Source organism: Lutra lutra, chromosome 18, assembly GCF_902655055.1.
Source record: "Lutra lutra chromosome 18, mLutLut1.2, whole genome shotgun sequence".
Taxonomy (NCBI): domain Eukaryota; kingdom Metazoa; phylum Chordata; class Mammalia; order Carnivora; family Mustelidae; genus Lutra; species Lutra lutra.
In genome coordinates this window covers 15,851,572-15,878,390 of record NC_062295.1, presented here as the reverse complement: position 1 = coordinate 15,878,390, position 26,819 = coordinate 15,851,572, and the positions used below count along the sequence as shown (strand labels likewise).

General features: G+C 41.5%; 2 protein-coding genes across 3 annotated transcripts in view; both read right to left on the bottom strand.

Annotated features, from left to right (window-relative positions):
• The window catches only part of LOC125090825 (acyl-coenzyme A synthetase ACSM3, mitochondrial), a 30,284-nt gene extending 21,301 nt beyond the window's left edge, over positions 1–8,983 (bottom strand). Inside the window, exons 1-3 of one of the 2 annotated variants that reach the window (XM_047713930.1) lie at positions 8,780–8,983; positions 1,862–1,936; positions 694–904 (exon numbers count right to left, since the gene is read on the bottom strand). In XM_047713930.1, coding sequence (XP_047569886.1) covers positions 694–904; positions 1,862–1,936; positions 8,780–8,968 — 475 coding nt within the window. In that variant the 5' untranslated portion in view covers positions 8,969–8,983. Of the gene's footprint in view, positions 1–693; positions 905–1,861; positions 2,173–8,779 lie in introns of both variants that reach the window. The other variant, XM_047713931.1, reaches the window with a different exon arrangement.
• Positions 8,984–9,942: 959 nt separating this feature from the next.
• On the bottom strand, positions 9,943–12,377 carry LOC125091121 (putative protein FAM10A4). Its single transcript, XM_047714561.1, has 2 exons — positions 11,332–12,377; positions 9,943–9,977 (listed from the first exon to the last, which is right to left on the bottom strand). The coding sequence occupies exons 1-2, from the start codon at positions 12,338–12,340 to the stop codon at positions 9,943–9,945; spliced, it is 1,044 nt and encodes a 347-aa protein (XP_047570517.1). The 5' UTR covers positions 12,341–12,377.
• Between the last annotated feature and the right edge of the window lie 14,442 nt (positions 12,378–26,819).

The window sequence follows — 26,819 nt, the reverse complement described above, 5'->3', positions numbered from 1 at the left end:
TCATGATCTCAGGGTCCTGGGATCGAGCCCCACATTGGGCTCTCTGCTAAGCAGGGAGCCTGCTTCCCTTCCTCTCTCTCTGCCTGCCTCTCTGCCTACTTGTGATCTCTGTCTGTCAAATAAATAAATAAAAATCTTTAAAAAAAAAAAAAGAAATAGGGAGACTTTTGGGCAAATCCATTCAGGAGATGCCAAACGTGTGAACTAAAGCAATGGCAATGGGATTGGAGAAGGAGGACGACTCTGGGGACATGTAGGATGTCAGAGTTACAAGATGTAGGAACTGATTTGGAAGGAGGAGTAGCAGCTGCTTGCTTTGGGCACCAGATAAATGGCAATTAACCATAAGAGAAATAAAGGCATGAAATGAGAACTTTGAGTTTATGGCTGCATTGAGTTTCAGATGACAGTGGGTCTATAGAAGGGAAACAGTGGTAGTAGGTATGTGGGTATTCCATTGTTGATTGGCATTTGTTTAATAAACCTATTTCATTATGAAAAACCTAACTCATAGTTTAGGTCAAAAGATATGGTGTGTTTCCAACACATTTCTAAGGTTCCTGAGAAGAATACTATATTGTATACAGTTCCTCAAATAATTTACCCAAATAACTGTCTCATGATTACTTACAGTTTTGGTAGATCTCCCATCCAGTCTACTTTAAATGTAATCAGATTTCAAACACTACTAACCTGTTCGCAGACAGGCTACATTTGCAAGCCACCATTCTGGGATCTTGGGAAGAATCACAATTACTCGATCTCCTCTTTGCAGGGAACAGGCTTCTGTAAGTATATTGGCAAATTTCCTAGACAAAGATCCCAGTTCCTCAAAACTCCATCTCACTTCTTCTCCATTTCCATTTATCCACCAGAAGGCTGGATTGGAAGGTCTCTTTCCAGCCTGAGGAAAGGCACACCAGATGATTTAAAGCTCCTGATGCAGCTTAATTCTATTTTAACTGACTCAGTGGAATATTTTCTCAGAAGAAAATTCATAGGTCTTTAGTTAGGTCACATGGGGAAATTTGGAAATAACTCTGGGGTCTTCATTTCTAGCTGTCAGGAGCCAGGTTTCTTTCTTTTTTTTTTTTTTAAAGATTTTATTGATTTATTTGACAGAGAGAGATCACAAGTAGGCAAAGGAGGGGTGGGGGGGGAAGCAGGCTCCCCACTGAGTGGATAGCCTGATGCGGGGCTTGATCCCAGGACCCTGAGGCCATGACCTGAGCTGAAAGGCAGAGGTTTAACCCACTGAGCCACATAGGCACCACTGTCAGGAACCATGTTATTTTTCATTTAGCCTGATCGTTTTTCTTTCCAAAAAGTTAGAATTCTTGCATCCTTTTATGTTCTCTCATTGCTATATCTATACCTCATTCCCTACCATTTCTGACCATTTCTGACTTTCATACTACTACTTTTTGGTATTTTTAAGAAGTTAACCTATGGGGTGCCTGGGTGGCTCAGTGGGTTAAAGCCTCTGCCTTCGGTTCAGGTCATGATCTCAGGTTCCTGGGATTGAGCCCCACATCGGGCTCTCTGCTCAGCAGGGAGCCTGCTTTGTCCCTCTCTCTCTGCCTGCCTCTCTGCCTACATGTGATCTCTGTCTGTCAAATAAATAAATAAAATCTTAAAAAAAAGAAGTTAACCTATAATCATACATTTTTATAAACCAGGCTTTCTCAACTATGAAACTATTAACATGTTGAGCCACATAATTTTTTGCTATGGGGGACTGTCCTGTGTATTAGAGGATACATAGCAGCATCCCTGGCCAAAACTGTTTCCAGACATTTGCCCTGGGGGCAAAATCACTTCTATCTGAGAAACTATAGTTGGACTGGCCCTTGTTCCTTACCTTTTCCACATTGGTCCATTCGTCCAGGACATCTTTAGCAAAGTTGAAATACTCTGGAATCTCCAGTCTGAATTCCTGTTTCATAGATTCATAATTGGAAAAATTCTGAGGTGAAACTGTTCTATAATCTTTATGTAGTACTCTCACAGAACCAGGGATTGCGAGGCGCTGAAAACACTTGGCACGAAGTAATGTCTCCATGGTGACAAGAGCTAGTAGCATCAGTCTTGCTGGATGTGTTAGCCCTCAGGATTTCCACAGAAGCTGGTTCATCTAAAAGACAAGCTAATGAACATGCATTTGTCTCTGTCCTAAAGGTAGCCATACCACAAAGTAACTAAGTTATATTATTATTATTATTTATAATCATCATACAAGTGCCATTCTCTGAGCACTCAATATGTTTCGAACACTGTACTCAGTGCTTTACTTACATATGAATTATAGTAAATTTTCAGAGTAACTCTGTGAAGTGGATATTATCATCTCTGTTTACAGATAGAAAAAATTACTAAGAGGCTGTCTTAGTGAACTCTGGCCACCATAAGAAAATACTATAGACAGGCTGGTCAAAACAACATTTATTTCTCACAGTTCTGGAAGCTGGGAAGTCCAAGATCAACTGCTAGCCAATTCAGTTACCCCGTATGGGCTCTGTTCCTGACTTGCAGATGACAAGTTTCTCTTTATGTATTCACATGGTAGAGAGAGTGAGAGCTCTGGTTTTTCTTCTTCTTCTATTAGGATACTAAGCCCATCATTGGGGCCTCACCCTTATGACCTCATCTAAACCTAATTACCTCCCAATGACCCCACCTCCAAATACCATCACATTTTGGAGGTTAAGGTTTCAACATATGAATTTGGAGAGAGACACAAACATTCAGTACACAACAAAGGCACTAGCTGGATTTGAACCTAGAGCTGTCTGGTCCCAGCCCATTTTCCTGACTATGTACTGCATGCTATTGTCTCCCATATGCATTTTGAAAGAAGTAAAGATCTTAGTCACCCAGTTACTCCCAGTGAAAGCAAAGATATCTAATATATTTCACCTGCATTTCAAAAGTTATAGAGACATGTTAAGGAGAAATTTCCACAGTATAATCCATAAGTGAAGAAATAGTGTAACCTCGTACCAATTAGACATGAAATAACTGTCAAAAATTGTTTAGTTTATAGGCTGTAGTTCCCATGCTCCCAATAGGAGCCCACACAACCTTCGAGTCCAGACTTGGAGCTGCGTTTACCAGAGATGTCATCATAGGTCTTTAACCTTTGGGACTTTTGTGGGGGAGGACCCTCCAGGCCACCTAGCCCTCCCTGTTTCTGTGGGAATTCATCTGATCATGATGTCATTTACCTGGCTGAGATCTCATAAACAAGGTTGTTAAAAACATGGTTCTAGAGATGATAGGGTTCTTCTTCATACTTTCTGTAATTTTCCAAATTTCCTACAATGAAATACTACTCTCACAATCATTAAATCATTTTTTTATAGAGGGAGGGGCAGAGGGAAGGGAGAGAGAGAATCTTAAGGAGGCCTCACTCATGGAGCCTAATGCAGGACTGGATCTCACAACCCTAAGATCCTGACCTAAGCCGACACTTAACCGACTGAGCCACCCAGGCACCCTATCATTAAGTCATTTTTAACTGCAGCTCTAGCTGTGCAGTATGTAAGGCAGTGTGGCTATGTGGAAGAGTTTCTGTATTAATGCATTGCCAAATAATGGATATCATCCATAAGTTTAATCCTAAATGGGCCTAGTGTTTAGGCGTTATGTTGCTGCACCCAATGCACTAGGAGATCTAGGTACTTCTGACCCTCCCACATCTTTATGTGACAACCTGACAAGTCACTGAGCTTGAGTCCTCTGAGATCATCTGGTTTGATCTCCTCATTTTTCGGAAAGAAAATGGAACCCCAGAGAGGGGTTCACTTCAATAGGTCATGTCAGAGTGAGAACTAGAACTCATATCTGTGGATTCCCATTTCAGTGTTCTCTTTACTATAGTTCAATAGGATTCAGTAGAGCAGTGATTCTCAACTCTGGATGTGTATTTGAATCACCAGGAAAGCTTTTTTTTTTTTTTTTTTAAATACCAATGCCTGGGGCTTAGACCAATTAAATCAAAATCTCTAGGGGTGGGGCCAGGGCATCATATTTTTAAAAAATTTCCTCAGAGGATGCTAATGTGCAATCAAGGTTGAGAATCACTCATCCAGAGGTGATCTGTGAGCCAGCAGATCAGCATCACCTGGAAGCTGGTGAGAAATGTACATTTTTGGGCACCTGGATGGCTCAGTCATTCAGTATCTGCCTTTGGCTCAGGTCATGATCTCAGGATCCCGGATAGAGCCCCACATCGGGCTCTTGCTCAGCGGGAAGGCTGCTTCTCCCCCTTCCCTCCCCCTGCTTGTGCACACTCTCTCTCTCCCTCTCTCCCAAATAAATAAATAACTTTTAAAATATTTATTTATTTGACAGAGAAAGACGCAGTGAGAGAGGGAACACAAGTGGAGGGAGTGGGAGAGAGAGAAGCAGGCTTCCCACTGAGCAGGGAGCCTCTATCAGAGCAGGAACGTCTATCAGAGAGTTGTCACAAAGATTAAATGAGATAATGCATGCAAATTGCTTATCATGGTGTCTTGCCTATTACTACCCACCCACTGGAGTAGGGGTCAGCAAACTTTCTATAAAAGTCCAGATAGTAAATATGGCTTTGTGCACCATATGGTCTCTGTGGCAACAGTTTACCTCAACTCTGGTTAAGATAGCAGCCACTGACAGACAATACATGACTAAATGGGCATGGCTGTGTTCCAAACAAAACCCATTTATGGATATTAAAACTTGAACTTCATGCAATTTTTTTTTAAGATTTATTTATTTGAGAGAGAGAGAAAGCACATAGAGGGGGAGGGCCAGTAGGAGAGGGAGATGGAGACTCCCAGGCAGACTCCCTACGGAGGGAGGGCTCGGTCGCATAACCCTGAGATCATGACCTGAGCCCAAACCAAGAGTTGGACGCTCAACCAACTTTGCCACCCAGGTGCCCCTCATGTAATTTTCATATGTCATGAATTAGTATTCCTCTTTTGACTTTTTTGAAAGATTTGAAAATATAAAATAAAACCATTCTTGGTGGGGCACCTGGGTGGCTCAGTGGTTTAAAGCCTCTGCCTTCAGCTCAGGTCATGATCCCAGGGTCCTGGGATCGAGCCCCACATCGGGCTCTGTGCTCAGCTCCCCGCTGCTTCCCGCCTGCTTCCCGCCCTCTCTCTCTGCCTGCCTCTCTGCCTACTTATGATTTCTGTCTGTCAAATAAATAAAATCTTTAAAAAAAATTCTTGGTTTGTAGCCTGTATAAAAACAGACAGAAGGCTGGATTTAACTCATGGGCTGTAGTTCGCTGATCTTTGGTGCTACAGTATAGGTTTTGTGAGGGTGGGCATTTTGTCTGTTATGTTCATGGTACTATCCCTAGGAAATAACATAGTGTTTGGCTCGCAGTATGTGCTTATTTTTTGAATGAATAAATGATGTTTTCAGAAGGGAGAACTTTGTATACGGTTTATTTCTATAGCTAAAGGTTATATTAGACCTGAAAAGTACCTCTATTGCTTAACCAAATTTATATAACTACATGTACTGTTCATATATGGCTATTTAAATTTAAATTTAATACTATTTAAAAACACTGGCTGCATTTCAAATGCTTAACAGCCACATGTGACTAGTAGCTACTGCATATAGGTAACTGCAAACACAGAACATTTCTATCATTGCAGAACATTCTTGTGGACAGTGCTGACCTGTATTGATAATCGCTGAGAAATGGATGATATGAAACATTAAAATACAGGCAGTTGGGGCGCCTGGGTGGCTCAGTGGGTTAAGCCTCTGCCTTCTGCTTGGGTCATGATCTCAGGGTCCTGGGATCGAGCCCCGCATCGGGCTCTCTGCTCAGCGGGGAGCCTGCTTCCCCCTCCTCTCTCTGCCTGCCTCTCTGCCTACTTGTGATCTCTCCCTGTAACAAATAAATAAATAAAATCTTAAAAAAAAAATACAGGCAGGGGCGCCTGGGTGGCTCAGTTGGTTAAGCAACTGCCTTCGGTTCAGGTCATGGTTCCAGAGTCCTGGGATCGAGTCCCACATCGGGCTCCCAACTCCATGGGGAGTCTGCTTCTCCTTCTGACCTTCTCTGCTCTCATGCTCTCTCCACTCTCTCTCTCTCTCTCTCTCAAATAAATAAATAAAATATTAAAAAAAAATACAGGCAAACTGAGGTGAATGGTTTCCCAGGTAAGATTTTTCCAAGGGTTTCCAAGGGGTTAGGATTAGCAAAGTACTGCCTCCCACTGTTGTCTGGTTTGGCAGTAAGGGTTGAGTAGAGAGGGAACCACCCTTCTCTGCTATTTGCTGGCAAGTTATAGCCCACACATTTGGCGGTTATCTCCCATATTACAGAATTAGTGTCAGGGCTCCTTCAACTGAAGGAAGAAGTTAAGTAGTACTTAAAACTATGTTTTTAGTGTTGTGACTTTTTCTCTTTATTTTCAGTTTTTTAGAGAAGGTCTTCAAATGGTTCAAATGTTAAATGTTCAAATGTTAAAAATTACAGTGAAAAATTGCACCCTTTCCCCCCCCACCTGCCTGGGTGGCTCAGTCTGTTAAGTGCCTGCCTCTTCATTTTGGTTCAAGTCATGATCTCAGGGTTGTGAGGTTCAGTCCATGTATGGCTCCACACTGGGCATTGAGCTTGCTTAAGATTCTCTCTCTCCCTCAAAAAAAAAAAAAAAAAATACGCCCTCTCGCACTCCCATCTCACAGCTGCCCAGTTTCATCCCAACCCACTCCCTCCAGGAACTATGATTAGTTCTATGTATCTCTTTAGGATTTCTTTCCATGTATTTCAGCAGATGACTATAGATCCTTATTTCTTCACTACTTTGACACAACAGGTAGCCTAGAATACTACACTGTTCTTGTAGTTTAAAATTTTTTTATAACAAATTCTTTTTTTTTTTAAAGATTTTATTTATTATTTATTTGACAGAGAGAGATCACAAGTAGAGAGGCAGGCAGAGAGAGAGAGAGAGAGAAGCAGGTTCCCTGTCGAGCAGAGAGCCCGATGTGGGACTCGATCCCAGGACCCTGAGATCATGACCTGAGCCGAAGGCAGCGGCTTAACCCACTGAGCCACCCAGGCGCCCCTTTATAACAAATTCTTGAAGGTCCGTCCATGTCAGTACATGAGGATCTTTCTCATTTTGTTTTGTTTTTGTTTTTCTTTTATGTTTTGTTTTTTTTAAAGAGCTGCATGGCATTCCAGTGAACAACTGTATCATAATTTCTTTTTTTTTTTTTAAGATTTTATTTATTTCTTTGACAGAGAGACAGATCACAAGTAGGCAGAGAGACAGGCAGAGAGAGAGAGGAGGAGGAAGCAGGCCCCCCCCCCCCCCCCGAGCAGAGAGCCCCATGCGGGACTCAATCCCAGGACCCTGAGATCATGGCCTGAGCCGAAGGCAGAGGCTTAACCCACTGAGCCACCTAGGCGCCCCTGCACCATAATTTCTTAAGCCAGTCCCCTATTGATGTCATTTGAATTGTTTCCATTATTGTGCAGTTAAGATGAAATTTTGAAACTATTTCCTCCACTACATTTAGAATCCTGCAAATATACATTGAAAAGAAAATTGACCAGTCAGTTGCAGCTTAAAATGAGCCTAACCATTCTGTTCTACCAAAAAGAAAATATCAGCATCGTCCTCATCAGAGATAATAAGATTGCCTTCTCCTCAAACAAAAATTATTTTTGTTAATCTTAGCACTTTACAACATCTATTTTCCAGCTTTCCAATATTCTTTGTAGGTAAAAGAGTTGAGATACGAGTCCAGATGATTGCACTGAGCCACAGAAAACTCTTCTAAGAAAGAAAGTACCACTGCTGGTCAGTTGGGTGTGAAAGTATTTGTGGTCTCATCTGACATGCAAGCTCTACATCTGTATAAACATCAGTGCAGAGGAGGGCTTAGCCTCCTTACATCTCTGTAAGTATCTCTCCCAAGTAGTCCCAAGTAATCTCATTGGCTTAGCATATATAGCCTCAAAGCAAGGTGAAGCCCCTACTATTCTCCCCAGCCCTAACAGGACCCACCCTCAACTTCTAGACAGGGTTTTTAGAGCTTCTCTTGATCATTTCATGGAGAGAGGGGCTACCCCAGGATTATTTCCTTGGATTTTCATGTATACATTCCCTGAGATTTCCCTAGATATAATATGCATACTTCCCAGATGATGCAGAAGATAGATTCCAATTTGCCACTGAGCAGGGTGGAAAGCGAAATAGTACAGTGCAAAACTCAGCTGCTCCTTGGACCCAATTAAATTTTTTTCCCAAGACATTTTACCAAGTTAACACATGCACATAGTTATAAAAAAAAAAAAAATTACATAGTACCCAAAGACTTAAAATTAAAAACTTAGCTATGTTTACAGCTTTTTTTTTTTTAAAGATTATTTATTTATTTATTTGACAGAGAGAGAGAGATCACAAGTAGGCAGAGAGGCAGGCAGAGAAAGGAGGAAGCAGGCTCCCTGCCAAGCAGAGAGCCCAATGTAGGACTCGATCCCAGGACCCTGAGATCATGACCTGAGCTGAAGACAGAGGCTTAACCCACTGAACCACCCAGGCACCCCTATGTTTATAGCTTTTTGTGTGCACATACTCTTAGATAGACTTACACAGCAGCTGAGAAATTCTGATAGAAACACTTGGGCTGCCTAAGACTTCCATGAGAACATTTTTGGTCTGTTGCTTTTGGTTGCTTTTTTGTTATCTTGGCTCAAAAGTGTGCATGCCAGACCAGCAAACCTTACATAGGAGACAGATAGGGTAGTACTCACTAAAGTGATGGATTCCGACACAGCTGGAGGTGATGGCAGACCAGTTTCCTGGGAGAGCAGGCCTGAAACTTGAACTCTCGCTTCTGTGTTAGTTCTGGCAGTAGCCAAAAGAAGAGGGAGAAGTAGTAGTCTGACAACTGGAAGACGCAAGACATACCCGGAGGGCCTTTCCTGGATTGGTAGAGACATTCCAGAGGGAGGAGCCAGAGTGCTGGGCTAAGATTATGCTCAAAGTTTATGCAATCTCCTGCCACCCTCCAATTCATAGTTAATGATTTAAATACACTGCAAGCTTTTGCTGGTGGGGGGAGGTGGGAAAGTAATTTATTCACAGGAAGGGAAGTGCCCATGGAGTTGCTGGAGGGTTCGGACTTGTGAAGGGGTAGAGCAAGTTTTATCTCAGAAGGAAGAAAGAACAAAGTATGGATGAGGACATAGAAGAGTTTTAAAATGGAAAACAAAGAAGTTAAGTGGCGCATTTGAGTTGTTCTACACCTCAGAGAACCAGTTCCTGTGTTTATCTGTTTAACTGGTCAGGACTAAACATAAATGCTCTCAGGTTGCTCCTTTGCTCATATCAGGTTGCCCAGCTTACTCCAGGTAAAATCTCAAGTCCTTACCTTGACTACAAGGATCTGGCACAGGGTTCTCTCTGACCCATCAGCTGCTCCCCCTTTCCTTACTCAGCTGGGGCCACATTGGCACCCTTGCTTTTTTTTTTTTTTTTTTTTTTTGAACATACCATGCATGTTCCAGCCTTGGAATTTTTTCCACTGCCTGGAACACTCTTCCCTTAGATACCCCTTGGCTAAATCACCATTTTATGAGGTATCCTATCAAAGAGGTCTTCCCTTACTACATTTTCTAAAATAGCATGCCTCAATTTTTCTCTTTAATCTGTTTTAACTTTTTACATCTCTTACCACCACCCTTAAGAGTAAGAAATTTGTTTTGTTTGCTGATACATTATTGTTGTGATGCGTTACAACAGTTGTCTAGAACACTTACTGACAAATTTTAGGCATTCAATAAGTAATTGATGGGTAAATGAATAAATAAATAATTTTTTCAGTTACATGTGACAGAAACCCAATTTAAATTCACTTAAGCAAAATGAGGAATTTATTGGACTCTTTTTGGTTCAGTGAAGTTTTGGTTGTTGATTATTTGGGATTTTCTATGTGGATAATCACATAATCTGCAAATAGGGACAGTTTTACTTGTTTCATTTTTTTTTTACTGATATAATTTTTTAAATTTAAATTCAACTAATTAACATATAGCATATTATTAGTTTCAGAGGTAAACCTCAGTGATTCATCAGTTGCATATAACACTCCATGCTCTTTGAATCCTATGGCCCCTTAATGCCCATCACCCAGTTACCCCATTCCCCCACCCACCTCCTCCAGCAACCCTCAGTTTGTTTCCTATAGTTAAAAGTCTCTTATGGTGTTTCTCCCTCTCTGATTTTGCCCTATTTTTCCCTCCCTTTCCCTATGAGCTTCGGTTTTGTTTCATAAATTTCGTGTATGAGCAAAATCATATGGTATTTTTCTCTGATTGACTTGTTTTGCCTAACATAATACCCTCTAGTTCCATCCATGTCATTGCAAATGGTGAGATTCCCTTTTTTGATGGCTAAGTAATATTCCTATGTATATATCTCTCTCACATCTTCTTTATCCATTCTTCTGTCAATGAACATCTGGGCTCTTTCCATAGTTTGGCTATTGTGGACATTGTTGCTATAAACATTGGGGAGCAGGTGCCACTTCTGATCACTATGTTTGTATCCTTTGGGTCATAGGATATTGCTGGGTCATAGAGTAGCTCTATTTTTTACTCTTTGAGGAACCTACATACTGTTTTCCAGAGTTGCCGTACCAGTTTTCATTCCCACCAGTAGTGTAAGAAGGTTTCCTTTTCTCCATATCCTTGCCAACATCTGTTGTTTACTGACTTGTTAATTTTAGTCATTCTGACAGATGTGAGGTGGTATCTCATTATGGTTTTGATTTGTCGTTCCCTGATGCCAAGTGATGTTAGCATTTTTCATGTGTCTGTTGGCCATTTGTATGTCTTCTTTGGAGAAATGTCTGTTCACGTCTTCAGTCCATTTCTTGACTCTATTTTCTGTTTCTTTTTGGGTATTGAGTTTGATAAGTTCTTTATAGATTTTGGATACTAGCCCTTTATCTGAAAAGATATTTGCAAATATATTCTCCCATTCTGTTGTTTGTCTTTTGGTTTTGTTGACTGTTCCCTTTGCTATGCAAAAGATTTTATCTTGATGAAGTCCCATAGTTTACATTTGCTTTCCTTTTCCTTGCCTTTAAAGATGTGTCTAGCAAGAAGTTGCTGTGGCTGAGGTCAAAGAGGGTGCTGCCTCTGTTCTTCTCTAGAATTTGGATGGGTTCCTGTCTCACATTGAGGTCTTTCATCCATTTTGAGGTTTTTTTGTGTATGGTGTAAGAAAATGGTCCGGTTTCATTTTTTTGCATGTGACTGTCTAATTTTCCCAACACCATTGTTGAAGAGACTGTCTTTTTCCCATTGGATATTTTTTCCTGCTTTGTTGAAGAAGAGTTGGCCATAGAGTTGAAGGTCCATTTCTGGGTTCCGTATTCTGATCCACTGAACTATGTGTCTGCTTTTATGCCAGTACCATACTGTCTTGATGATTACAGCAGGCTTTCCCCCAGGAAAGCCACCTGGGAAAGAGCCATACTGAGCTCCTGATTGTCGTCTGGCGTTTTCCTCCCTCTGGGCTCTCTCATGTTCTTCCCGAGCCTTCTTAACCCTTTCTATTCTTTCTTTGATCTCTCGCTCTTCACGTTTTCGCTCATATTTTCTCCGATGTTCAGCAATTTTCTGGGCCCTCGGTTGAACTTCTTTCAGCATTGCACTAGCATCTTCATCATAATCCAGTTTACAAGCAAGGGCAAGATCATGTGCTGCTTCTTCCCAATGGCCCAGAAGTCTATGTGCTTTCCCACGCCACTTATAAGGCTGAGCTGAATCAGGATTTATTTCAATAGCTCTGTCACAGTCTCGAATGGCAGCATTTGGCTTCTGTAATTTGATGAAGACACTGGCTCTCTTGGCATACAGAATGGCCAAGCGAGGATTTAGTTTGATGGCATCTGTGAACAAGTCAATGGCTTTCTGTAGTTCACCATCATTTAGGGCATCAATGGCAGCCACTTTTTTATCATTTGCCTGATCCATCATTTCCTCGGTTATCTCTACATTTTCATCTCCCATTTCTTGAGGGGCATCGGTATCTGGTTCAATCACACCTTCATTGTCAATTTCTAGATCACTCTCCTCACTTGATGGTTCATCTGTCTTTATGTTTTCCTCTGCCTTCTTACTATCTGGTTTTTCTTCCTTGATACTGTCTTCTGATTTAGTTTTATGAGTGGCAGGTGGTATTTTACCCCCCATGCTCTCCACCCACTCCCGCAGGAAACGCATTTCCTCGGTGTGCAGAACGCTCGGATCCTGCTTACACATTTTCACGAAAGCCCGAAGCTCGCTCACTTTGCGGGGGTCCATGGTCCGGAGGCAGTAGCAGGCGGCAGGCGCCGCTGAGGTTGCGACCCGATTCCAGGCGCGGGTACTAACTCAGCGTGATCGTGTGGAAGGGGCTGCACTGATTGATTTTTAATCACTAAACCAGCCTTGCTTCCCTGCAATAAACTCCTATTGGTTCTTGTGTATATGTATTTTTATATATATTGATGAGAAATTTTCAGTCATTATTCGAGAAATTTTCAGTCTTTATTTCTTTTTCAGCTCTGTCCTCTTTTCCTCTCTCTCTCCCCTTTTGGGATTCTGATGATACAATATTAGATCTTTTGTAATAGCCCCGCAGGTCTCTGAGGCGCAGTTCTTTTTTTTTTTTTTTTCAAAGATTTTATTTATTTATTTGACAGACAGAGATCACATGTAGGCAGAGAGGCAGGAAGAGAGAGAGAGAGAGAGAGAGAGAGGAGGAAGCAGGCTCTCCACTGAGCAGAGAGCCCGATGCGGGGCTCGATCCCAGGACCCTGAGATCATGACCTGAGCTGAAGGCACTAACCCACTGAGCCACCCAGGCGCCCCGGCTCAGTTCTTTTTATTCCTTTTTTTTCTTTTCTTCTTCTTTTTTTTTTTTTTTTGGTTGTTATTTTTTGTTTTGCTTTGTTTTGTTTTCCGTTCAGCTGGCTTCTCTCATTACTATTGGGTAATTTCTATTCTATCTTCTAGCTCACTGATTATTTCCTTCTCTTCCTCCCATTCTGCTGCTGAGTCCACACAATTAGCTTTTTATTTCTCTTATCATATTTTCTAATTGTATTTTTTAGTTTTTTTAAATTTCCATTTGATTCTTTTTAATATTGTCTATTCATTTGCGGAGGCTTTGATGTTTCAAGCATATGTATTTGTAATTGCTTGTTGAAGCATTTTTATCATGGCTGCTTTAAAACCTTTGTCAGGTGCTTCTAACATCTTTGTCATCTTGGTCTTGGCATCTACTGGCATCTATTGATTATCTTTTTTTTTAATTCAGTTTGAGACCTGCCTGGTTCTTGGTATGGTGAGTGATTTTCATTTGAAACCTGGATAGTTTTATATTATGTAATCAGATTCTCAATCTCATTTAAACCATCCATTTTAACTGGCTTTGCTCCACAAGTGTTCTGGCAGGGAAAGTGAGAGGGCACCACCTCATTAACGCCAGATAAATATAGAAGTCCACGTTCTCCACTAAGTTTCCAATGAAACTGGGATTGGGAGGAGTTGCTTTTTAGTGCTGGATAGGATGAGTTCCAACTCCTTATGGGGTCTCTACTGACACTGGCTTGCTCCCTACTTGGCATTCTCTGATACTATCCCAATGGAGGGTATGGGGATACAGCCTCATGAGAGTAGAAGTCTAGGCTTCCCATTCTACCTTTGTTGGCATAGATAAACATGAGTGGAGCCATGATTTTTTTCTGGGGTACTTGGCTTGCGTAGAGGATTTGATGTTTAAAAGTATTCTGTCTTGCTGGCCTGCTCCTTTCTTGGCCCTTTGGTGAAAGACAGCAGGCTTTCTCTGTTTTTTTTTTTTGTTGTTGTTGTTGTTGTTGTTGGTACCGTTGGTGTTTACAGGTTTTCAGCTTTTTCAACTCCAAGTCTAGGATATATGGGCCAGAAAGAAAACCCAGGGAACTGACCTTTGTGTCATTCCTTAGGTCCCAAAGTCTGTAACCAGTCTGCCTTCCTCTCTATACCTTCCAGAGTCTTCTTATGTTTGTTTTATAGTAATGTCAGGACTTTTAGTTGTACTTAGCAGGAGAAAAGAGAAAGGTCTGTCTCCTCCATCTTCCCAGAGTAGAAGTCATCCCATCTCATATTTTAAAAAGATTTTATTTATTTATTTGAGAGAGAGAGAGAGAAAAAGAGAGAGAAAGTGAGCACATACAAGTGGGGGGAGGGGCAGAGGGCGAGGAAGAGAGAAAATCTGCAGCAGAATTCCTACTGAACAGGGAGCCCAACACGGGGCTTGATCCCAGGACCCTGAGATGATGACCTGAGCCAAAGGCTGATTCTTCACCAACTGAGCCACCCAGATGCCCCCATCTTATTTTTTGAGGTTAAAATGGCATTGATAGCATTTTTAGACAAGAACATTGCTAAAAAGAAAATCACAGGCAAACTGAAAAACTGAACATAAATAAAAAGCCTAGGGGCACCTGGGTGGCTCAGTGGGTTAAAGCCTCTGCCTTCGGCTCGGGTCATGATCCCAGGGTCCTGGGATCGAGCCCCGCATTGGGCTCTCTGTTCGGCGGGGAGCCTGCTTCCTCCTCTCTCTCTGCCTGCATCTCTACCTACTTGTGATCCCTGTGTGTCAAATAAATAAATAAAATCTTTTTTTTTTTAAGATTTTATTTATTTATTTGACAGAGAGAAATCACAAGTAGGCAGAGAGGCAGGCAGAGAGAGAGAGGAGGAAGCAGGCTCCCTGCTGAGCAGAAAGCCCGATGTGGGGCTCGAACCCAGGACCTGGGATCATGACCTGAGCCGAAGGCAGCGGCTTAACCCACTGAGCCACCCAGGCGCCCCAATAAATAAAATCTTTAAAAAAAAAAAAATGAAAAGCCTAAAGTAAATTATTAACAAACTGAAATCAGCAATGTACAAAAACCAAACATCCATTCTGACCAGTTTGAGTTTATCCTAAAAAAGGTAAAAGAAGGGGTGCCTGGGTGGCTCAAAGTTGATTAAGTGGGGGCTCATTGCCCTCAAAAGTAAATACAAATAGAAGGGAATTTCTTTAGTATGATAAATAATGGATATCAACAACTTTTAATTTGATACTGAAACATTAGAAACATTTTTTTAAAAGATTTTATTTATTTGACAAGGAGAGATCACAAGTAGGCAGAGCAGCAGGCAAAGGGAGAGGGAGAAGCAGGCTTCCCACTTAGCAGGGAGCCTGATATTGGGCTTAATCCCAGACTCTGGGATTATGACCTGAGCTAAAGGCAGATGCTTAACTGACGGAGCCACCCAGGTGCCCTGAAATATTGGAAACATTTTATGGTAAAATGTTGGAGGCATTTAATGAATCAGGAATAAGGCTATAGCCTCTGTGCCTAATTAATATTATACCAAAGGCCTTTGTTAGCCCATTCCAGGTCAACTAGAATGCAAGTACTTTAACTGTTTGCTCATTACTGAATTTCAGAGAGGTAGAACAGGGCCCAACACATAACAGGCATTCAGTAAATATTTGTTAAGTGAGTGAGTTGAAGAAGCCATATCTATGAAAATTATATACTTAAAAAAGCCCAGGAAAACAGAGAATAAATATTTTTATATGTAAGTAATTCATGTTAATTTTAAAATTCTAGCAACATAGAAAAATGCAAAGAGGATGGTAAAAAACCATTTCAAATCTCACCACGAAAAAGCAACTGTTAATAACTCTGGGCTCACATCATTTTACATATTACACTGGACATATTTACAGAGAGAAGGTAGGTAGATAAACGGATAAAAAGTGGATCTGGGATATGCACAGTATTTTAAGTAAAATGATATCGAACTTTAACCCACAGAAAAACAATCAAAGCGAAACTGAAGAATAGTCAAATACCAGGAAGGTATTTATTTTTTATTTTTTATTTTTATTTTAAGTGGGCTCCATGCCCAGTGTGGAGCCCAGTGAAGGGCTTGAAATCATGACCCTGAGATCAAAACCTGAGCTGAGATCAAGAGTTAGATGCTTAACCAACTGAGCCACCCAGGCACCCCCAACGTAGGTGCTTCTTAACTAGACATGTCATTAGTTCCTAAAAGATCCCACCAAAGTTAAGGAAAACCTTAAGTGATTGGAATAATTTTTAAACCTACATTTTTCTAATTAAACTGTATCAATCAATATCTACTTTAAGAAATTAATCAATTGGTTCATTCTGTTTTTCTTATCTCCCTTCCCCTAGCCCCTTGATTTTTGTTATATTATTGCCAGGTTTGGAGACCAGTACATTCTCTTCTATAACCATAGCTTCCTCAGTTACCAAGCATTAGTTTATGTCACTGATTCCCAAGGGGGGGGGGCAGTTGTGCCCTAAGGGGATGTAAGGTGATGTCTGGAGACATTTTGGGTTGTCACACCTTGGGGGAATGCTATTGGCATCTAGTGGGTGGAGACTAGAAGGGCTGGTAGACATCTTACAATGCACAAGACAGCCTCTGCAACAAAGAATTAATTATCCAGCTCCTAACCTAAGTGCTATGGCTAAGAAACCCTGATCTAATGTCTAAGTGGGATTTAGTGCTACCAATAGTCCTTTTCATATAGCTTCCCTTTCCTTGTATTCTTTACTGTTTTTCTTTATTAGCTGAATTTAACATCTAGGAGATTTTTTTTTTCTTCACAAGGGCTTATAATAACTGTGTTCCCTTGCTTGGTTGATAATGCCTGTTTACTGACTTTATATGGAGAATAACTTGGCTGGATTTGAGTTTCTTATGTTAAATTTTCTTTCCCTCAGAAAACTGTGGACCTTGTTCCACTGTTATTTGGCATTAAATATTACTTTGGAGGAGCCCAAGGTCAACCAAATTCTTTTCTCCTGGTATGTGTCTGTTGCACAATAAAAAAATGGACTGGCCTTTGTCCTTGGTTCTTGTCACTGGAGACTCTAAATCCTTAGAATTCCTGAGTAACAGGAGTGCCTTTATTATTCATGAAACCCCTTAAAGATTTTATGTATTTATTTGTCAGACAGAGAGAAAGAGAGCACAAGTAGGGGAAGCAGCGGGCAGAGGGAGAAGCAGACTCCCTGCTGAGCAAGGTGCCCGATGTGGGACTGATTCCAGGACCCTGGAATTATGACCTGAGCCTAAGGCAGATGCTTAACCAATTGAGCCACCCTGGCATCCCTTATGAAACCCCTAAATGACACCCAAGTTTATCCTAGCAAGATGACTCAGGAGGAAGGGTCTGGTCACCAGAAAGGTCAACCACGTGATTACAAGGTTGGAGCTTTGAAGCTAGCCCAGTCAGTGTCTGGGGAGAAAACTGGAGATTGACTGTAGTCACTTGGCTAATGATTCCCTGATAAAAACCTGGTGAAGCTTCCTGTTTGTTGAACTCATCAGATGTACTGGGAGGGTGACATGCCCTGATTCCATGGGGAGGGAACATAGAAGCTCTATATTTGGGACCCTCTCAGACTTTGCTTTATGTTTCTCTTCATTTGGCTAGCTCTGATCTATGTTATTTGTAATAAAACTGTAATCCTAACTATAGCTCTTCTTTGAGTTCTTTGAATTCTAGTGGCTTAAGGAACATGAGGGAGTTGTGGGACCCCCTGATTTTGTAGCCAGTTGCCCAGAGGTTTAGGTGGCCCGGGAACCCCTGAACCTGCAGTTAACATCCGAAGTGAGGAAAGTCTTGTGGGGACTGTGCCTTTAAACCTGTGGGTTCTGATGCTCATCCCAGTTAGTGTCAGAACTGAATTCAAATGTGGTATTGTAAAGCCTCACTTACTCTTCCTGGGTGCTTATGTAATTTTTTCTTTGTTCATAAGTTAATAAACTTCAACCAGAGGTGTCTTGATGTTGTTAGTCCTATATCAGATCTTACTGTGTTCTATTGTTCTGCAGATTCTTTCTCTTTTGGGCTGTTTATGGTCATTCTCAATTATTGGTCATTCTCTATCATTCTTGTTGGTAATGTTACTGACTTGGGTCCTTGGGCTCTCCAAGCAGTACAAATTGATTGGGGCCAAATGGGAATTTCCAGGCAAGGCTCTTATTGGGGCTTATGCTTATCGGGGCTTATCCTTCATGCTGGCTCTCAGAACAAAGGCCAGGAAAGTTTTTAAAGAAGCTAAGGCAGGATAGGAGTGACTTCTAAGTGATGAGGGAGAAGGCAAACTGAGGAAAAAGCACAAGCTAACACCTCACAATCCCATCCTCCCCACTCCCAGGTAGGCTATATATGACATTCCCCAGGCCGTCCTGGCTGCCCTAAAGCTAAGGGAAGGAAAAACAAATGGTTAGCTTATAGCAGATCACTGTCCAGCAAGACATGTGTCTACCTCAGTTATAAATGTCTTAGTAATTTGCAAGAAAAAAGCATTTTAAAAAATGATTTTATTTATTTATTTAACAGAAAGAGCGAGATTACAAGTAGGCAGAGAGGAAGACAGAGAGAGAGGGGGAAGCAGGCTCCCCACCGAGCAGAGAGCCCAATGCAGGGCTCGATGCAGGGTTCGATCCCAGGACCTTGGGATCATGACTGCAGCTGAAGGCAAAGGCTTAACCAACTGAGCCAACCAGGTGCCCCAGGGGAAAAAAAAAAAAAAAAAAGCATTATCAATAACCTGACTTCCAGAAGGAAATGTAGATAAAATTAAATGTCCTTATGACCTGCAACCCACTGACAAATACTTGAGGCAGGCAAAACTTCCTCCAGGAAGCACCCAACTGTCTTCATGTTAGTGGCTTGCTAGAGGGAAAAACCACCTTGGGTTGACAATAGCAAGGCCTCAGATTTCCTGTGAGTCTTCTTTAGCATGTGAAAATCCACTTCAAAACTCCCTTACCTTTACTTCCCCCGACCCCGAAATATATATAATCAATTGCTTCTCGCCACTGCAGAGGTGACTCTTTCTGCCCACAGGTCCTGTCCTCATTCTTTAATAAAACCACCTTTTGGGGCACCTGGGTGGCTCAGCCAGTTATCTGCCTTCAGCTCAGGTCATGATGATCAAGCTCCATGTCAGGCTCCCTGCTCAGCGGGGAGTCTACTTCTCCCTCTCAGCGGCTTAACCCACTGAGCCACCCAGGCGCCCAAACTGTTGCTTTCTTGATGTGGATGCTCACCAAAGTATTTCTCTTCCTCCTGGGTCCACAGCTAGGCCAATTTCTCACCTCCCTGGAAGTGGAGGTGGAGCACTGAAATGTGGGCTTCTAGCCCTAAATTCATATGAGATCCTCCACAACTGTCTCTCTCAGCTCTTTGCTCTGGCTCTTGCTCTGCTGTTTGTCAGTTGGTTGATTTCAAAGGATCCAGCACAGGGCCTACAGGAGGCCTGAGAGAGAGTGGAGTCCATGAATATAAGGGTCCTGAGTCACTGTGTGGAGGTTAGCTAGCCAGGAAAGCCCATCAACCCAGATCTTTTGCATTAGACTTCAGCCTCTGAGCTTTGGGTTAGTTTGTTTCTACAGCATAACCTAGCACTCTTTTTTTTTTTTTTTTTTTAAGATTTTATTTATTTGAGACCTAGCACTCCTTGAAAAACACACTGGGAATCTAGAGTTTGTTCAAAATGTCTTCACTCTTTTTGTCAGAGTCTTATTGTCCATAGAGATGATGAACACTGTCCTTCAGGTAAATTAATAAGACAGCTCACAATGAAATGAAGAGAATATGGGTTTTGAAGTAAGAGACCTGATTAGAAAGCCCAGTGCTGGTATTTTCTTTAAGACTCAGAGGGAGGGGGGCGCCTGGGTGGCTCAGTGGGTTAAGCCGCTGCCTTCGGCTCAGGTCATGATCTCAGGGTCCTGGGATCCAGTCCCGCATCGGGCTCTTTGCTTGGCAGGGAGCCTGCTTCCCTCTCTCTCTCTCTCTCTCTCTGCCTGTCTCTCCATCTACTTGTGATCTCTCTCTGTCAAATAAATAAATAAAATCTTAAAAAAAAAAAAAAACAGACTCAGAGGGAGGGGCACCTGGGTGGCTCAGTGGGTTAAGCTGCTGCCTTCGGCTCAGGTCATGATCTCAGGGTCCTGGGATCGAGCCCCGCATCGGGCTCTCTGCTCAGTGGAGAACCTGCTTCCTCCTCTCTCTCTCTCTCTGCCTGCCTCTCTGCCTACATGTGATCTCTGTCTGTCAAATAAATAAATAAAATCTTTTGGAAAAAAAAAAAGAATGGCGGGGCGCCTGGGTGGCTCAGTGGGTTAAGCCGCTGCCTTCGGCTCAGGTCATGATCCCGGAGTCCTGGGATCGAGCCCCGCATCGGGCTCTCTGCTCAGCAGGGAGCCTGCTTCCCTCTTTCTCTCTGCCTGCCTCTCTGTCTACTTGTGATCTCTGTCTGTCAAATAAATAAATAAAATCTTAAAAAAAAAAGAAAGCAACAGTTTATTTTAATGTAAAAATAATACATGCATATGGATAAAAATAAAAGATACAGAGAAAGAGAATAAAGTAGTTACCAAATGTGTTGCAAAACAAGGGTTGTGTGTGTGTGTGTAGGGAAGTGGGTGGAATATATATGTAACTAGTTTTTCAAACAAGTCTTACATCAAAACTTTTATTTTTCCTCCCAATTTCTCTTTCCCCCTGCTGTATCCAATATCCCTGTTCTATCTGATAGTGACTTCTTGCCACGATCCCACAATTAACAATCATTTTTAGTTATAAAAGTTTGTCCACTTAAAACTGTTCATCACAAACTCAATGTACATCGTGCCTGTTCTTTTCTGCCCAACATAGGCTTGCTCTGTGCTTCTGGGGACCAGCAGTGGGCAGGAGGACTGGCCAGTCTTCTGCACCCCTCCCACTCTATCACCTCGAAAAGAGACAAGCGGCGTGTCTGTCTCTCAGACATCTTTCCCCTTCCCTCTTCTAAGTTCTACATACTCTATTGTTGGGGGTAAGGAGAAAAGACTAGGGCAGGAGGGTTTACCTCCTGTTGGGTCTACCTGTTCAAGCCCAGGTAACTTCGGGGAGTCTACTTGACCAACATCTTTAGAACACCCTGTGTTGGGCTGCAGGCTTCTCCTTTCTTGTCTCTCTACCTCGTCTCACTCTCTGTGCCCTGCCATGTGTTTCTATTTCTCTTTCTGGCTCATTTCCAGAAATGGCCAGGCAGAAGGGGACATGGTCCCAGGAAAGTGATGCCAGTGTCTTCTAGGAATTTCTACCTTTATAAGGGATTTCCTTATTGTTCCTCTCAGCAAAGGGTGTGGAAGTACTCTCTGCTCTCCCATCCCCAGTCTTTGGATGTAGGCCCCAAAGCAGAGTGGTGTCAAAGTAGCAGGACAAGTTGAGCCAACTTTTCACAAATCGGAGAAAGTTACCTAACTTAGTCTCTTCTGACAGTTCTCTTTAGAATGGAAAGGGCAGTGACTTAATGCCTCTTAATTCTTAGCTTTGGGCTTTAGTTGAGAAATGTGAAGAAACATCTGAAGTCTTATGAAGTATCATTTTTATATACATGTAGGATTAAAACATATGTTAGTGTTTATATTATGTGTACACTCACATATGTATGTGTGTGTATGTATATGTATGTATATATATTCCCTTTTAAAACATGAATTGGTTTATAGTACACATACCTTACTTTTTTCCCCTTCATTTCCCAGTGTATCTTGTACATCTTTCCATATTAACACATTTAGATAAAATAAGGCTTCTCTTGGGTACTGGAAATTAGTAAGGGGTGGCTGGAGACACTTCAAAGCTAACTGGCCAATACAAAAAGCCTGGTTCTTCACTTCAACTCTTGTTTGATTATAAATTAACCTCTCCAAACCTCCCAATTCACAGCAGCCACAACAAAACAGAAGTAACTGACATTTATTGAATATTTCTATATATGATTAGCATGTATTATTTTATTCAATGCTTCTTTCTCTTCCCTGTTCTCACTTGCTCTCTCTCTCAAGAAAAAAAATATCTGACTCTCAATGTATATGCTTAATCAGTTTGTCTCTCTGTTCTTCTGTACATTGAATGCCATATTCTCATTGACTTCCCTCCAACTTTTAATTTAAATATAAATGATTCAACCTGACTACTCATCTGTGTTGAACAATCGTCTAACCCTCAGCCACCCTGGACTCTTAAACATGTACTGTACCTACTCTGAAATTTATATTTCTTGCATTAGTACTTTATCCAGTGCTTGTGTTATGCCTTGATGGAGTGTGCAGTTCATAGATGATTTCAGTTCCAAATGGAGGTATTTCTTATTTGTTGAACTGTCTGAGATTCCACCATTAGGGATCCATTCTTAGGAGCACTGACTACAGTGGAAAGTAAGAGGAGCAGGAGGAGGATCTAGAAGCGGTCAATGAAGTAGAACTAAATAGTAACACAATTAAATTTAAACATAGATTATTTAACCAAATCTCAGAGCAGAAGGAACGAAATACCCAAGAATCCTCAGAAAAAGTTTTAAGGAGAAAGACTCATGCATGTGGAGGGTATAAAACTGGAGAAGAAAATTGGAGGGAAAGAGATTTATTCACTTTTGCCCTCAAGAACCTATGTCCATAAAATGCCAGGTTTGCCTTAGAGAAGCATACCTGTCCAGCTAGACTCCAGCAGTGGTGGGATGAAGCACATCGAGGGAGGCTGGGGTCAGGAGTTCAGGACACCCAGCAAGGCTGAGCCAAGATGCAGGTAGGAACAAAGAGCCAGACCAAATGTAGCTTCCCCATGGAAAGACCCAAGTTCAAATGGCTTCAGAGTCAGGCTGTAATCTGGGGCTCAGGCTGTTGGGCATGTTTCCTGTCCAACTGTGGGTGTGAGGAAAATGCATGTGTGGCGCAAGTGCTGTGGGCACAGAGCCAGTGAAAGGCATGGGGTGTCATTCAATCAAATGGGAGGCAGGAGCCAGCTGGCAGAGGTAAGGGCATGCAGGTATTATGTATTTATCCTATTTTACTTCACACTATATTATTTTTAAAATTTATTTCCTTTCTGGCCTCCTTCCTAGAAAGATTAAATTTCACTTTCAATAAGTGACACACTGAGATAAGAGATTAGGGACAAATAATGCACTCGGGATTAGATTGGGGAATGGATACTAATACTAAAAATATTACACCTCAGTGAGTCACAGCTCAGCCCCAAACCAGCTGTTTTTAAGTCCACATTGACTGAACTGTGACTATGAACTAAGCACTTATCATGCCTGATCTTGTGTTCTCCCAGTAACCTAGAAAATGGGCATTTTATTATTACCTCCATTTATTACTTATTTATTATTTTATTGTTATCTCCATTTAAAACATTTGGGGAGAGTGCGCCTGGTTTTGGGGGGTGCTGGTTGAGCATCTGACTCTTGGTTTTGGCTCAGGTCATGATCTCAGGCTCATGAGATTGAGCCCCATGTTGGGCTCCACAGTCAGCATGGAGTCTGCTGGAGATTCTCTCCCTCTACCTCTCTCTCTCTCTAATAAAAATAAATCTTTTTTCCTCTTCTTCTTCTTCTTATTTATTTATTTTTAAAAAGATTTTATTTATTTATTTGACAGACAGAGATCACAACTAGGCAGAGAGGCAGGGGCTTGATCCCATGACCCTGGGACCATGACCTGAGCTGAAGGCAGAGGCTTTAACCCACTGAGCCACCCAGGTGCCCTCTTCTTTTTTAATAGCAAATGAGGAAATTTGACTTGTAACTTGCTTGGAGTCCCACAGCCAGAACATGGCAGAACTGGGATTTGAACCTGGTTTGGCTTTAGAATTTGGGCTCTTGATCATATACATAATACCAACTCTGAAGGTGGCAGGTGTGGAGAAATCAAGTCAGCAGGTGGCCAGGGTTAAATTGTTAAGACATCTATCTCCTGAAAAATGCTGGGTATCAAGAGAATAAGGCAGGTAATGCTGGACGGATAGTGCAGTTAGAACATGAACAAAATCTATGAGTATATGCTGTCTGTGTTTGGGACCAGGATGGATTCTGTCCTCAACATACAAGTAGAAATTACATGGCAGTAACTTTTAAGCTTAGGAAGAGAAAGGGAAAGAGAATTTAGAATGTCTTAAACTATTCCTCCATTCCTTCCTTCAACTATTACAAGCCACATCACCGAGCCCTTGGTGCCTAATGATAGACACCAGACCACTCACCATGACTGGTAACCAAAGAAGGTGAAAGATCACACAAATAGAAACTTGACACAAATGTGTTTCCAGCATTGCCTGGGAAATTTCTTTCCTAATTCCTAGTTTCTGTTCTCCCTCCTCTGGTGGGATCTTAATGGGATCTGGATTTGGTATACTTCCCTTCTTAATAGCATGAGTCTTAACCTTTTTTCTTTATTGAACATTTTTTGGGGTTGAGTTCAAATGTTCAATAGCATGTTTTGAGTACTTACTGTGGACCAGGCACTATGCTAGGCACTGAAGTTGAATGGAAAAAAAATGAGTTTCAGGCAGCTCTATGCCTCTAAATACCACCAGCAATGCCAGCATAATGAAACTGTTCTTCAGAATCAACTGAGGACCTCCAGAAATCTATCTGTGCTCTGCAATCTCCATTCTGAAAAGTAAAGGCTGTGCTGATTATCTAGGTGGAAGCAAAAAAATAAGATGAAGACAAGATTTTTGGAAGTAGTGGAAGATTCGGGGATAGAACCAAAGATTAGTGACTATTATATCAGTGCCCCTTGTGCAATATCAGATTACCTCTTTTAGAATTTGTATGAACTCAAATCTGGTGGCAACTCTGTGTCTGAGAAGTAGCTGCAGGTATGGGGAGCATTTGCTGAAGCTGCAGAAGTTATGGATAAAAAGACCAGAGAAAGCAGTGTGAAACACAGAAGCCAACATTCTTGGTTGTAAGTAATATTGAAACATATTCTGGCATACTTAGGCTGGAAAGATACTTATTGGAAACTCTTGGGAAGCCGAGAGAATTATAGGGAAGGCTGAGGGTGCCAAGGATGGCTGGAGGAGCTAGGAAGCTGGAACTAAATCTATGTTCTAGAAAGTCTGGCACTGCCATCACCTCTGGAGTGGCTGCAAAGCTGCTGATACTGGATTTGGGATGCCACTGCCATTGGTGGGATGAATTATCAACAGGCACTGCCTCTTTCCACATTTGCTTTCAATTCTCAGTCCCAGACAGAAGTGTCCAGTTGATGAAGCTGAGGTGATGTGCTCACCTTACAGGGTGGGAAGAAGGGATACCTGACATTTCAAGTGTCCATGACACAAGGTGAGCCCTGCTTTCCACTCAGACTCATCCAATGATGGATTCCACCTCCTCCCCAAGGAAGGGGTTCATTTATTGAGCAAACAAAAACAACAAATGTCAACCATAATGGAGACAAAAAAATAAAGAGAAAGAAGTCCTAGGTGGTCCTTGTACGTGTTCTACCCCAGTCTTCCCCTGTTGGTGATAGAATCTCGTTATTTCTCTACCTTCACCCCCTAGAATAATAGTATTAAATAAAGACATATTGGAAAACACTTCCTCAAGGATTCCATTTCTTATGAAATCGCTTCCATATTTGGCCAGAAGGGGCACCCTGAAAGGGAAATGAGTATTTTCCATTTGTCCTACTCTGCAGTGTGGAATAGGGCAGTTAACACTTAGCGCTAATCAGGAATAGTATTATTAATATTAGTAATTTAAGGAAAGAACCTAAGGAAAGATAAAGTTATACAAAGAATATGTATATATACACACATATATACATATATGTATATACACAACTATACACATACATATATATACATATTTACATATACATATAGTGAAGAAAAAAAACCCAGTTAATCATCAAGTTCAACACCAGGCTAATTATTTTTCCTCCTCTTAGTATTTTGTTGTTTCATACATAACAAATAAATCTCAGAATGTGAGATTGAAATACCTAGGTCAGTAAAATGCACAGTACTCCCGCCTTTGCTCACCAAAGCAATACACTGTCGAACGTGGGACACCAACACAAGGGATTTATAAAGTTCCAGTTGACTTTTAATTGCATGAAGTATAAGGATCTGGATTCCTGACCTTAGGGTATGAGGAATACCTATCCAGACTAATGAGTATTCTTAAACATTTTGGGGGACAGAATGAAAAGAAAATAGCAAGATATATTTCATCTTTCCCTTACTATTAGCAAAACATCTTTTATATGTATATGGATTTCTAGACCATTATTTCATATCAGCATTACTTTGTCATGGGAGTCACAAGAATGTCAATCTGAGAGATATAGGACTTACAATAACTACGAGGTTCTCTATTTCTGACTTTCTACGACCATCCACTCCACATTTTGGGGTCACTGGATTAGCTAATTCTTCCTAGGGCAACAAAGGACAAACCCTTTTGGCTCTTCATGGTTTTGTTCAGAAGTGAGGATGTGATTTCCTGTCCAAACCAAGTGCACTTGGACCAGTAACTCACCAAAATGATGCTTGCTATGACATCAGTGTCAATCAAAAGTGTGTGAAATTGATATGGACAGTATCTTGGGTATGAATATAAACACATTTTACAAGTTAAAGTGTCCCTTCAGTGACAATTTAATGCCAAGAAGTTTGTCCAGGTTTCTCTGTAGTTTATATTTCTCATTCCGATAGTCGGGTCTCTGACTTAGGAGTTCCTTATACTTTGTATCCTTCCTTTGTGCCTCTGGGGGTCCTTCAACAGGAGTACTAAAGTCTATTGACTATGCACATTTCACCAGAACCAAAAAATAAGTAGGATGGTTTGGAAGCTCCAGTGACTTCTAAGAAGCATTGGCCTAGAAGGGCAAGATGTGTATGAAATGTGTCTTGCTCTGCCAAATTGAGTAC

Excerpts from the sequence above, each read along its gene's own strand:
- LOC125091121 (XM_047714561.1), bottom strand. The coding sequence starts at position 12,340 with ATGGACCCCCGCAAAGTGAGCGAGCTTCGGGCTTTCGTGAAAATGTGT. Across the intron at positions 9,978-11,331 it reads AGGAAAAAATATCCAATGGG|ATTATGTGATTATCCACATA; the intron begins AAAAAGACAGTC and ends CCCTATTTGCAG.